Raw genomic sequence first — 13,990 nt, 5'->3', positions numbered from 1 at the left:
AAACCATGCATACCCTTTGACCAGATAGTTAACACTAGTAGGTCTGTATCACAAAGAGATAAAAACAACAAAAAAAGGACCTATGTATACAAAAATATCTGTGGCAGTTCCTGTAGTTATAACATACAGGTGGAAATTGAGGGAATGGCTGAACAAGTTGTATATAATTGTAATGGATTGTACTTTTAAGAAATGACGAGCAGGATGTTTTCAGAAAAACCTGGAAAAACTTAAATGAACTAATACAAAGTGAAATGTACAGAAACAGAACATTGTACACAGTAACAGCAATGTTGTATGATGATAAACTGAACGAGTTATTCTCAGCACTACAATGATCCAAGGACTAATGAAAGCTGCTGTCCATTTCCAGAGAAAGTAACTGATTTGATTGAGCTGTAATTCTTTACACTATTTATCTTAATGTTTTCTTTCATAAAATGACCTACATGGAAATGTGTTTTGCATGACTATATATGTATAACCTATGTTAAATTGCTTGCCTTTTCAATGAGGGTGGGGGGGGAGGGAGAGTTTGGAACTCAAAAATGGAGTAAAAAAGCATGTTTTAATTGTTTTTACAATGTAATTGGGAAAAATATTAAATGAGATTAAAACAAAAGTGTTTTGAATTAAAAAGCAGCAGAACCACAATCATCAAAAACATACAAAGTCAGTCATACAACTGATTTCCTGAAGTACTGAAGACTAAATATAGACAAGAGATTAATGTGCCTATGAGGGTGGAAATAGAATTGATAATTGGTTCATAAACAAAGTAGTTAATAATAGACCCAAAATAAGTCATTTCAGACCACATTTCTAAACTTTGTTAGGGTGATGAGAGTACTGTATTCCACAAAACTAACAATGATAGGAAGATGAAAATATCTTTACCATGACTCCATATAGTATACTTTTACTTAAAGTCATGTATAATCCTTGCTACTACTCCCCTGCATTGGCACAGATGGACCTAGACACCCAAAGTTGTCTTCCTGCTTGCAGTTCATCAATGGTCACTCACTTAGTATCACTTTTTAGCCATTTCATTTGAAAATGAAGTGTTTGCAAATTCCATTTTCAGAAATGAAATGCTTGGGGAAAACCTACTTTAATCAATGGATGAAGCACTTTCCAAGCAACAGATCTTTTCATAATAATCCACTTAATTTGTATGTTGGTTCCAGATGTAGCTCTTGTACAAACTTCACCTTCTGGACCTCAGCTTCCCTCAAGTGTAAAAATGAGAACATCTTTAGAGTTTCTCTAATTAAAATTCTGTATTGCCTGTGAATGTTTTTAGTAGGCATTGTGTGGTTATACTAGCAGACTTTGTTATTATACTTCTGTCCATTATTTCATTTAATTCTAAAATATGTCCATAAGGACAGTTTTTACATTTTACCCATGAGCAAGGGGCCTAGAAAAGCTAAGTGATTTTTGCCCATGAAGACATAGCTTATAAGAGGCAGAACCTAGAAATTCAAATACAGGTCCACATTAAGTGAGAGAAAGAAAGGACTTAGGTCTAATGTTTTCATTTCACAGAGACTTAAGAAATTCATCCAAGGTCAAATAGTTAAGAACCCTGATTCCAGGCCTATGTCTTTTCCACTCTACACCAGTTCCTGACAAATTGTCATTGATTTCCATGAAGATCACAAGTAACAATCTTTTAGAAAAGGGGCAACAAATTAGTTGTTACAAGTTTACTCTCCTCATAACTCTGTTAAGGTAAATAATGCAAATGTTCAATATCGTCTCTAAGATGATGAAACACTAGGGCATCAGAAAAGTAAATGACTTACATGTCAGTAAGTCAGATTTAGAGTCAAACCCTGCCAAGTCAAGCACTCTTAATGAGAATACAGATGTGGAAGAAGTAAAAAAAATGATTCTGAGACCAGCTATTCCCTGCCTGGCTTGGTCACTTAGGGATGACTGGTATCAAAGTGTACCTTTAGAGTGGTTGGGCAGGGACAAAAGTAAAAAGATGACCCAGACAGCTGGTGTGAAAGAAAGCTTCAACAGAAGATATTTTGACAGATTAAATGTGGACACATAGCAGCTACTGATTTATTTTTGAGACAAGCCCTGGAGTTGGATAATGTATATAATTCACAGTACACAGGAAAAATGACTAACCACAGGGATAAGCAGACGAGATTAATGTGTGTGCAGGGGTCCATTCACGGAACAGGCCAATACAAAGAGGAAAGGAAAGAATTTTATTGTGTCATCTGTAAAGGACAGTTGTCTCAGGTCTCTACTAAGATAGACATGTCATTACCTATCCTACCTATATTTGGTAGCAGCAATATTAAAAATGTTAAAAATGACAAAAACCTCAGCTGCTTTAGTATGTTCAAAATAGACACGCTCTTATCTGCTTTTTTGCAATATAAAAATTGTAGATTTTTCTAACAAAGGCAACGTTAAAAAATTTTAAACTATGATGATAGAAAGGCTGTCTTTAGTACCCTATGTATGGTACACAAAAGATTTCTGAAGGTGAATGAGGAAATTTCCTAAATACTTTTTTCTTTTTCTTTAGGTTTTTTTTTGCAAGGCAGTGGGGTTAAGTGGCTTGCCCAAGGCCAACACAGCTAGGTAATTATTAAGTGTCTGAGGCTGGATTTGAACTCAGATACTCCTGACTCCGGGGCTGGTGCTCTATCCACTGCCCCACCTAGCCACCCCAGATACTTTTTGAAAGAAATTGCTAAGGAAGAAAAAAAGAATCTGATTTTAATTGAATCAAAGTTATAAAACCGATTTAAAATAAATTCAGGAAGACCATTGTAAGAGTTATATTAGGAAAAGTTGAACACAATTTTTACATATTGAAATAATCTTACAGCCATTAAAAAAAATATTTATTAAAGCAAAACACCCATTTTTTCAGTGTTTCAAAATGTGAGAAAAAGGCAAAAAACATACAAAGTCAATTACTCAATTGATTTCCATAATGAAGACTATCAATGCAACACAATCATCACCCCAATAGAGACAATTTGAAGGGAGTGTGGCTTTATTAGGATATACTGATTTTTATGTAGCTCAAAACTATATAATTTTCTTTTCCAAAAAAATTGGATTTTAGAGTGTTTAATTTTTCACTAATTTATTTTCTGATGTTTGCAATAACTAATTATCATTAGTAAAAAGTTTTTAGGAAACCTAAATAAGGAATTATGTCTATCAATTAGGGTCAGGAATCTCCTAATTCAAAGAACAGTCTAGTAACTGACTTAAAATGATACTTCCTTGACCATTTAAATTTAAATTGATAGCCATCTTGAAAGTAAATAGTTAAAATGAAGATGAAGAGGAACATAAAGGGAAAGTATAATCCTTGACTAAAACTATCCAAAAAAAAAAGACCCAGTGTTTACAAACTTAACTTGTACCATAGTTGGAGAAAGTTATTTTTTTACTAGACAACTAATTTCTTTATAGCTTTATGTCTAGTATTTAACTGTCTTTCTCCAGATAAGAGATTTTAACCATCAAATGGTTCAACTAGATAATCAGAGAATTGCACATTATGCTTCGGACTGCCGGGAATCAAATTAGTTTTTCCCTAAAATGATTAGCAGCCTTTTAAAAAACAACCAGTAGAACTTTGCCCAAAATTAATATCTGAAAAAGCTGCACTAGAAAGCTGCAGGAAGCCACAATGACATCTATTAATGAGGCTTGAAAATACATCACCAGGACACATCTGTCCTCTGATATAGCCAGAACCGAACAGGTCTAGATACAAAACAGTAAGCTAACCAAAAAAAAAAGTATATTTGTAAAACAAAAAAAAGAACTGGCTGTCTTAGGAATAGGTCCTTTGTAGAGGATGATTCTGCTCCACATATAAATGTACTTTCAAGTGGACTGTGACTGATTGGATAACTCTTCCTAAACAGTGCCCCTTTCATAATAACCTAAGCTACTCTTATCCTCAAGACTCCTGTGTCAATGTGCAGAGCTTTGCTGCTCCCACTGTACTGTCAATCATTTGTGAGCAGGGCCTGCCCTGCTCTCCTGGAAAACTTCTGCAGAAATTTAGCAGACATGTTAAATACTTAGAGGCATCTCGTAAAAATCTGCTTTTCCAAATAGCATACAAATAAGTATTAGACCTTGAATGTAAAAACTTTCCATTGCACAATGCAATGTAAATGGCATAGCATGCTACCTATTCCTTCCTTATAGAAAAAGCAGTAGCCACAAAGTTTTGGTCAGAATTGTTCAGTTTCACATTTTCAGCTTAGTACTTATTAATACCAAAGATACGAACACCATGTAGTTGTGGCATTTTGGGAATTAGCACACTCAGAAGAGAAGCTGTATTTAAGATGAAGTGTGTAGGATCATACTTGGTGTAGAAACTTGCCAGAAAATATCTGTGAAAACAAAAACAGGTTAAGGATTTAAAACAAAAAAATCCAACAATACATATTCACAAATCTTTAAAAATACAAAAGAGAGAAAAAGTTCACAGAAATGAAGTTTTTAAAAGTTCAGTGCAATTCCTTTCCTAGAACAAAAGAGGAAAAAAAGTGAAACAAAAGACAATACTTAAGCATAAAGTTTCAATGATTTAAGTTAGATGAAAATTTTAGCTTTTGGATTTAATATATTCAGTTGTTACAAAGAAATGGAACATTCTATGTTTACATAATATGTTAACAAATGTTTGTAATGTCTTAAAAGAAAACAAAAACACTGCCTTTTGGATGTTCCCTTCTGAGATAGGATATTGTAGTCAAAGTGGTTCATAAACCAGTTAAATAGGAAAAATGTAAAACACTTGTAAATTCCAACTATCTTGCTTATATTTAAACATTTGGATTGAAAAGACATAATTTATCTTTTTGCAAAATTAAAAACAATTCTGCTACCACTTCACTTACTACTACTATATATATATGTTAGAATGAAGCCCAAGTGGTTATAAAAAGTTTTCTGATAAAAAAAAAAGTAAAGAATAAAATGTTCTCTGTGACTATAACTGGAAAGGTAGTTTCTTGTGTGGACAGATAATTTCTAATCTATTCAGGGGGGGTAAACACAAAATCTATTGTTAATATCCTTTTCTCTATACCATTGTCTTCATTCTTAAATTCTGCTTTATGAGGTAGTCGTTGTCTTTTTTTTTTTTTTGGCAAGGCAAATGGGGTTAAGTGGATTGCCCAAGGCCACACAGCTAGGTAATAATTAAGTGTCTGAGACTGGATTTGAACCCAGCTACTCCTGACTCCAGGGCTGGTGCTTTATCCACTGCGCCACCTAGCTGCCCCATGAGGTAGTCTTGAAAGTTGGTAAGTATCCAGGTATACAATTGTAAGCTAAGCTAAGAAATTACTCAGTTTCCTACCTACAAAAGAAAGTAGATAGTTAACTGATATAAGCAACAAGAATACATCACAAAAGAAACTGAGGTTTTAAGAATATTATAGAAAATAATTAAAAGTATGTATCATAATTGATAAAGCATCTATTATTTCTAAAAAAAAAAAGCACAATAGTGGTTTATCTCCAGTGCACAGTTCAATTGGCTCCTATAAAGGCAATGTTGTTTGTTCCTTTGAGATAACTTGTCCACCACAGCAGGATTTACCTTTAATACCTTACTGCCTACTCATTAGATAATTATAGTTTCAATAATGGATATTTAAAAACAAATTTAAATTTTCACTTTGTTCTGTTAATATAATGCTGGGAAGAAAGTCTAGAAGAGCCATAAAGTTAGAAAATTTCCCTAAAATCTATCACTTTATGCTGTTTAAATCATCATCTGTACTTATGTGAGAATTCAATATCTGAAATATCTACTCCTTATCAAAAATCTAATAAAAATCAGATCAAGCCAGAAATCAGTTAAAAAAACCTGAAATTTTAAAAACTGATTGAGTACTATAAATAATTAGCATGTGATTACAAGTTGCTACTGCTGGAAAATGAATAAGCCTATCCTTCAAAACCTACATATGCATATTTTTTTGTTCCTACTTTTGGTTTGGTAAAGAGACTTACATTAATTTCTTGCAAGATGATGATTAGATAGTCAAAAGAATTTTTATTACTTTCAGTATACATTGCAATCAAAATAATTAACATACAGAAAGCATAAAAATTAAACACAAGAGCTCTGGAAAATTTAAGACTGGTATTGGAAAGCATATACATTTTCCTAGAAAGCAAGTTGCTAAACCTTTACCAGTACCCCACTATTCATTCTGCAATTTAAACCCATTCTTCTCCCTTAATACTTTCCTACAAACATTATTTTTTGCTTCCTCTTCTTGCCCTTCTTTCATGCTATACAAAACAGGATAACATTATTGTTCCTATCAATATTTGTGTTAATAATAATAATCATACATTGGTAGTTATTGATCTTTTTGTAGCTCTAGCATTCTATTATTAAGTCATTTCATGTATTTTAAAAAAATTTTATTTAAAGCAATTTAAAATGACTTGCCCAAGATCACACAATTAGGCAATTTAGTGTCTGATGCTGGATTTGAACTCAGGTCCTCCTGACTCCGGGGCCAGTGCTCTTATCTACCGTGCCACTTAGCTGCCCCCATTTCATGTATTTTTGAAAGGTATCAGCCAGTTTATACATTAAAACTTAAAATAATTAAAATTATAATAGAAATTTCATGATACCTCTTTAAAAAAGACACCTAAAAATCCTGGGGCAATGTCAAAAAAAAAATATGACATCTATGGCTTCAAATGGAAAGCAGTATGGTAAGATAGAAAAGGCAACGGAATGGGAATCAAGAACCTTAGGCTCTGACACCAATTAACTGTAATATTCTGGGGAAGTCTTAATTTTTCTGACTCTAGTTTCTTCATCTATAAAATGCAGAAGATATACTTTGAAGAATGTAAAGTATAGTAGCAGTAGTAGTAATAATCATAATAACAGTAATCATAATCATTTGCAAGATAACTTCACAATAGATTTTAATACTTGTAGCATAATTTTTTAATATGTGAAGGAGAGTTCTGTATATTAGAACACTGATATACAATAGTATGCATCTATACAACATTAATGTCACCATCTCCTTGAGGAAAAGTATCAGAGAAAACTAAAAGTGACAATTTTCTTTTTGTACAAAGAACTATGAAATATATTAGGTAGAAAAGGAGTTATAGAATATGAACATATTCTCACAAACCGTGATGCTTTCTTGCCTGCTTTTTAAATCCTAAGCACTTTTTTGTTCCAAGTTACAGTGTTACCTATAGGAAGCCTTTGCCTTTAACTGATGGTAGTTCACCATTAACTTTCTTTTTCTAATTTCACATTTAAAGGTCATATATACACTGTACCACTTGGTAATATTATGAACATTTACTGAGGGCCTACTAAATATTAGGCACTTTGTCCATATGGTACTACACTGATGCACAGAAGACATAAAACGGGGAGAAAAAGATACAATACAAAACCCACGATGTAGCAAAGATTCAAGAAAAGAAAAACCAAATTGTTGAGCTCAAAAACCTTAAGTGTTAGGGAAACCAGCTCATTGAATGATATAGATATAATGATTAATAGTTTAAAAGAGAAATACTGACCTCATAGCTCTAACAGGGACCTTAGAAGCTAGAGTTCAGCCCCTCCTTTTATAAGAAGAAACTGAGGCAGAGAGGTTAAGCAACTTGCACAGGGTCACCAGGATATGAAGTATAAGAAGCAGTAGATCAAAGTTTAATCTACTACACCTATGTGGTTAGCAAAGATAAGGTCTTTTTGATGGAAGCATAGATTTTACAATGTGGAAAGCAACTCATTCTCTCCTACATTTGAGCTCCCCTACAGCTTTCTTTGCAGCATTCATACTCTTATAGAGGCAAAATCTCCAAGATATTTTGGGTTCGGTTTTGGACCACAGAATAAATAGAATATCACAATAAAGTGAGCCACATGAATAATTTTAGTTTCCCAGTGCATATAAAAGTTGTTTTATACTTTCCTGTAAACTGTTAAGTATACAGTAATAGTATGTCTAAAAAAATTTATATACCTTAATTCAAAAATTATTTTATTGCTAAAAAATGCTTAACTGTCTTTTTGCTGGTGGAGGGTTTTGCCTCAATAGTGATGACTGAGCAAAGTAGTGATTGCAGAAGGGTAAGTTGGCTGTGGCAATTTCTCAAAATATGACAACGATGAAGCTTGCCACACCATACCACTGATTTTTTTTTCCCCTTGAATTCTTAAAGGCTACTGTAGCATTAATAACTGGCTTAATTTCAATATTGTTGTGTCTCAGGGAATAGGGAGGTCCAAGGAGAGGGAGGAAAAAAAGGCAACAGCCTGTCTGTGGAGTAATCAGAATACACTCAACACTTATCAATTAAGTTTGCTACTTAGATGGGTGCAGTCCATGTTGCACCCAAACAATTACATAACATCAAACATCACTTATCATATATCCTCAATTACAGATATAGTAGCAATGAAAAAGTCTGAAATATTTTGAGAATTCGTAAAAAAAACAAAACAAAACAGAACCAGTATGAGCGCATGCAGTTGGAAAAATGGGACCTATGCAGGGTTGCCACAAATCTTCAATCTGTAAAAAACACATCTGTAAAGGGCAGTGAAGTGAAACACAATAAACACTTTTTTGTATTATGCGAGGGAATGTGAAGGTGGATTCTAGAAGAAATTTTTACCAGACTTGGAATCAGGAGGCCTGATTCTTTAATCTTTTTTAGTTGAGTGATCATGGACAAGGAATTTCACCTCTGAGCTGGTTCCTCATCTGTAAGATGGATGTAATATACTGTACATCTCAAAGAGTTTTATAATGGAGAGTGCTCTGTAAACATGAAAAAACTAAAATAATTATTACGATTATATATCTTATTTATCTCCCATTTGTGGAGTCCCTGAGAGTATCAAAGTGACTAGCACTGTGCCCTGAATAAGGTAGGTGCTCAAAAAAAAAAAAGATGCTGGTTGAATTTCACAGAAGATGAATGGCATGGGGAAAAAAATGAATAGAGAAAACAAGGTAAAGGAATGCAAGTACAACACTTTGGCTGGAGCAGAAATTTTGTGGAGGGGAGCACTAGCATAAGGTAAAAGGTCTTTTAATTGTGAAGGACCTTAAACGTCAAGCTAAAAGAGCACAGATTCCATTTCATAAAAAATAAATTTGACCCTTGAGGTATTGCTGGCTTTTTCTCAGGGGTTGACACAAGCAAACAAATGTTTTAGGGAGATTAATGGGAGACAGGATGTGGGATATTCCCACTGTCTTGTATTTGTATATTTTGTGTGTATTTATCGGACCCTTTTCTTCTATGAGGGAAAAGAATGTCTTACACTTTTCTCATATCCCTTCCAGCATTTGGCACAATGTTCTCCTAAAATGCTCTCTTAAATGCTTCTTGTTATAGAATGGTATCAGTGTTTACCTGCTGAAATAAATGTTCTCATAACATTCCCATAAATACAATAATTAAAAAACAATTTTAAAGTAATTCTTTCCTTTTCAAGCCTTCTTAAACTATGAATTATTTCTACTCACAGAATTATTGGAGAAATTGTGAAGAACTTCCGTGAAGAAGTAAATTGTACTCCATAGTCCAACTGTTCCCAGTGAGTTAGCAGCCTGGCTTTACCCTGGTCAGGGGTTTCAAAAGGTGTTCCTTTTACTGCATGTAAAAATACATACATTCCCTAGAAAATAAAAGGATATATATCACCAAAAAAGCAACTTAATATTTGTATTTATTTGCGTGAAAGAATGCAAAGAATTAGTATATGCATGTCTGTACATTAACAACTTGAATTTTAAACTTTCATTACTATTAGAATGCCAACACCAGTGTGACAATAAACCATCAGTGATGAAAAAATTGTACCTTTTTACTCTTCTGTTACTGAACTTTATCATGTAGCTACTATGTGCCAGGCACCGTGTGATAGGTGCTGAAGACATAAGACAAAAGTAAGCCACATGAAGCTTACACTTTGTAACTAAAATATTAAAGCTCAGAGTAGAATACATAGAATTTCTTACCTCTTTCCACATTTGGTTTGCAGCAAGTTAGAACTGCAAGCATTTTTTTTTAGCCAATGGCTTTCTACCAAAGTATGAGATTAGAAGAAGTGTTGGTACTTTAATGCTGAGCCAAATTTCTTCTTTTTTTTTAAAAAAAAAGTATTTTATTTTTTCCCTTAGTTACAAATAAAGGAAAATTTTCACATTAAAATTTTTTTTTAATTTGTTTAAGGCAATGGGGGTTAAGAGTGACTTGCCTAAGGTCACACAGCTAGGCTATTACTAAGTATCTGAAGCCGAATTTGAACTCAGGTCCTCCTACCTCCAGGACCGGTGCTCTATCCACTACACAACCTAGCTGCCTTTCATATTTTTTTCTTTAGGATTTTGCAAGGCAAATGGGGTTAAGTGGCTTGCCCAAGGCCACACAGCTAGGTAATGATTAAGTGTCTGAGACTGGATTTGAACCCAGGTACTCCTGACTCCAGGACTCCAGGGCTGGTGCTCTATCCACTGCACCACCTAGCCACCCCTTTCATATTGGTCTTTTTTTTTTTTAACAAATTCTAAGTTGCAAATTTTTTCTCTCCCTCCAAGACAGTAAGCAATTTATAGGTTATATGCAAATCATGCAAGACATTATTAGTCATGTTGTGAAAGAAGGCAGATTAAAAAAAAACCCACAAAAAATACCAAAAGTAGAAAATAGTATGTTTTGATCTACATTCTCACTCCATAAGTTCTTTCTCTGGGAGTAGATAACGTTTTTTATCATGAAGCCTTTAGAGTACTTGTGCTAAATTTATTCTTAAAAATATTAAGTTCCTGGGCAGCTAGGTGGCGCAGTGGATAGAGCACCGGCCCTGGAGTCAGGAGGACCTGAGTTCAAATTTGACCTCAGACACTTAATAATTACCTAGCTGTGTGACCATGGGCAAGTCACTTAACCCCATTAACGTGCACCCCCCCCCAAAAACAAAATATTAAGTTCCATGGACAAATCTTCAATGAAAAAAACAACAAAAAGGCTCAGAGACTTCTTTTAGGTTAATTTAGAATGTCTTCCTCTAATACAAAAATAAATAGCCTAAAGTAACAGTCATAGTTTTGTCTTCACAATATTTTTCCCACCAAAACCTTTAGCAATGAAGATTCTTTAGGGAGAAAGTAATTATAAATTAGTTTTTGCAAAAAGTTGATTTACTATGTTTAAAATAATACTTGGATTTCATACTACTAATTAGAATGCACAATTATATAAGAGTCAGGAAATGCTTGCTTTATATACATCATTTCATTTGATCCTTGTCAACCCTATGATGTAAGCAGTCTAGTTTTTATGGTCTATTCCTATTTTTAGAGATTAGATGACTGAGTAGCTAGCTTTGCATAAAAGTTTCTGGTTCTGTTCCAAGTCTGAGTTCACTTAGAAATATATACAAATTCACAGACTTTAAATGCCAGAGAAACTTCTATAATTTAAGTTTATAGGAAAAAAATTCAATTTGAAATAAGTTAGTCTGTCCCATACATACAAATGAATTTAACCTAAATACACTCTGTACCCTTGAATAGCAAATTCCAATCTCTGCTTTTGCTGATTAAACAATTCAAATGCCCAGCTGAGACTAAATGAACAACTTCATGACTCATTTTAGAGTGGTAAGTGGGTGTGGTCTTGAAGAAACTGGCAAAAAAAACCCCTTTACATTGCAATCTTAACATATAGATGCATAAAGACACATACCTGAAGTATTAAATTAAAAACACAAGTATAACTGTTTCATTAATTTAGACCTATAAGATATTTATATTAACTATATTATTTATTCAAGTCTCTTACTTTAAGACAATATTCATAATTATTTAAAAACAAACAGGACATATATAGCTGGTTTAAAACTCTTTGGAAGTAAACTTTAATCTATAAATTGGTGGGCCTTAGGATCTTTATGCCACAGGTTAGAAGTGTCTTTTTAATGAGGCCAAGATCACAGGTTAGATCCTATGCAAATCCAGTTAATCTTCATTGTGAAACCATGTTTCAGTTCTAGTTATCGATATTACAAATGAGGGCTACATCACATCTTTTAGAGGGACTAGGTAACAGTGTATAATGGATCAGCAAAAATTCATTACCATTACTGGAAAAAATAACATCTACCAATGGGCTTTTCATTAATGAAAAATTATATAATACATTTTAAAATGTGTGCTAAATTTCATCTCTAGAAAGAATTTTGTAAAACACTGCATTTTCTATTCTTAAATTTTTAGTATTCCAAATTCTCTACATGAATAGCTTACAAAATATATAAAAATCTTTTCAAGTTCCTGATTACTTTAAACTTCACTTTTGTTTTTAACCCCCTAATAATAAACAATTTTACAAAATACCTGATGTGGCAAAGCTCTTACCAGATTATGTATAATATTTGTTAAGGTCCAAGCAACAGGAACACTGAAGAATGGAATGCTGAGCAAGACAATATGAAGCAAACCAACTCCCAATGCATAGGTCAGCCACATACCACGACTGTTCATTACCCTGGTATTTGGATTTACCTCACTGTGAGCAACTCCAACATTCATTTTTGCTCTGCAGGGAAGCAATGAGATGAAACAAAATTATTATTGAAAAGATGAATAGAATCTTTAAAATAATCCTACTAAAACACCAGAAAGGAAATGGTCACTGCCATTAATCCCTTTGTTGTTTCAAAATAAAAGGAAATACCTAGTGCATGCAGACACTGATAATTTCTGTAGAGAACCTCTGTAAAGTCCTCAAACTCAAATCCTTCTGAAAGTCTCCTTCCACAGATTTCTGATAAAAAAAATGTGATTTTCCAGATGGATGAATGGAAATAAATTTTTTGATATAGTCCCTCAAAGAGTTGTTGAGAGGAATTAAAAATTATACTTTCCAAGTGTTTGTTTAATAAGTCTTGAAATATCAGTGGTATTTAGAAAAGTTTCACTAAAAAAATTCAAAAGACAAGGAGGGGAAAGTTTTTCTTTTGTGGTAAAGCCACCAATTTATTTGTAAATCATTAAGTTCCGGCATCCCAAAAATATTTACCACTTCTGATTATTAGTAGGGTCAAAAAAACAGGTCCTTTTCTTTCATGGGGGTGTGTGGGTGGGAAGGGGATAAAAAAAGGAATAAATCATCACCTTTCTCAGAATGCTTGCTTTTTTAAAAAAAGCATGTCTTAAATGGTATCATAAATAGGAATACTTATATATGTATACTTATATATATAATACACACACATATATATATGCTTATAACCTGAATAGTCTTTTACCAGTTAAAGAACAGAAGAAAACACCTTTCCCATTCCCCCAATATTGGGAAACTGGTCAAGGTATGGAGTCCCAGAATCTCCAAGTGAGAAGAGACCTCAGACCGGTGGGGACAGCTTTTCCTGGAGAAGCTCCAGGCCTGGCTGCTGCTGAGGCTAAAGCACAGCATTCCGCAACTCAAATCGCTGAAAATCTCGCCCCCCCATACCCTATCCTGTAAGATATACAGAAAATACAAGTAATAGCAAAGTCGGACTTTCTGCTCAACTGGGGCGATTACCAAAGCCTCCCCGAAACTGCAGAACGGGCTTTCCCCGCAGGACTCGGGTCAGCCTGAAGGCTGCACACGAGGGGAGGATTAAAGGTCAGAGTCGACTTCGCCCCCCTGCCCGCCGCGGTGCCCAGGCCGGCGAGCCCGCCTCGGGCCGCGCGGCTTCGGGGCCCACCTGCGGCCCTCCCGGCCGCCCTCCTCCCTCCGCCGCCCGCGGGAACGTACCTGAGGACGGGCCCCAGGCAGGCAAGGGAGGCAGCCGGCGGGCCCGACGCCCGCAGCTACGCGGGAGACTGAGCCCGGGTCTCCCTGGGGGCGAGAACGGCGCCTGCGGAAGTGTTAAGGAAGGAGCCGCGGCGGCGGGACCGAC

At 34.7% G+C, this 13,990-nt stretch overlaps 1 protein-coding gene across 1 annotated transcript; it reads right to left on the bottom strand.

Annotated features, from left to right (window-relative positions):
• Window positions 1–727: 727 nt before the first annotated feature.
• Window positions 728–13,962, bottom strand: ORMDL1 (ORMDL sphingolipid biosynthesis regulator 1). Its single transcript, XM_074215504.1, has 4 exons — window positions 13,846–13,962; window positions 12,459–12,639; window positions 9,564–9,715; window positions 728–4,403 (listed from the first exon to the last, which is right to left on the bottom strand). Exons 2-4 carry the CDS (start codon window positions 12,630–12,632, stop codon window positions 4,268–4,270), a joined length of 462 nt encoding a protein of 153 aa, XP_074071605.1. The 5' UTR covers window positions 12,633–12,639; window positions 13,846–13,962; the 3' UTR covers window positions 728–4,267.
• Between the last annotated feature and the right edge of the window lie 28 nt (window positions 13,963–13,990).

The sequence above is a fragment of the Macrotis lagotis genome, chromosome 1, assembly GCF_037893015.1.
Source record: "Macrotis lagotis isolate mMagLag1 chromosome 1, bilby.v1.9.chrom.fasta, whole genome shotgun sequence".
Taxonomy (NCBI): domain Eukaryota; kingdom Metazoa; phylum Chordata; class Mammalia; order Peramelemorphia; family Peramelidae; genus Macrotis; species Macrotis lagotis.
The sequence above is the reverse complement of the archived record's forward strand: the minus strand, read 5'-3'. Positions and strand labels throughout refer to the sequence as shown.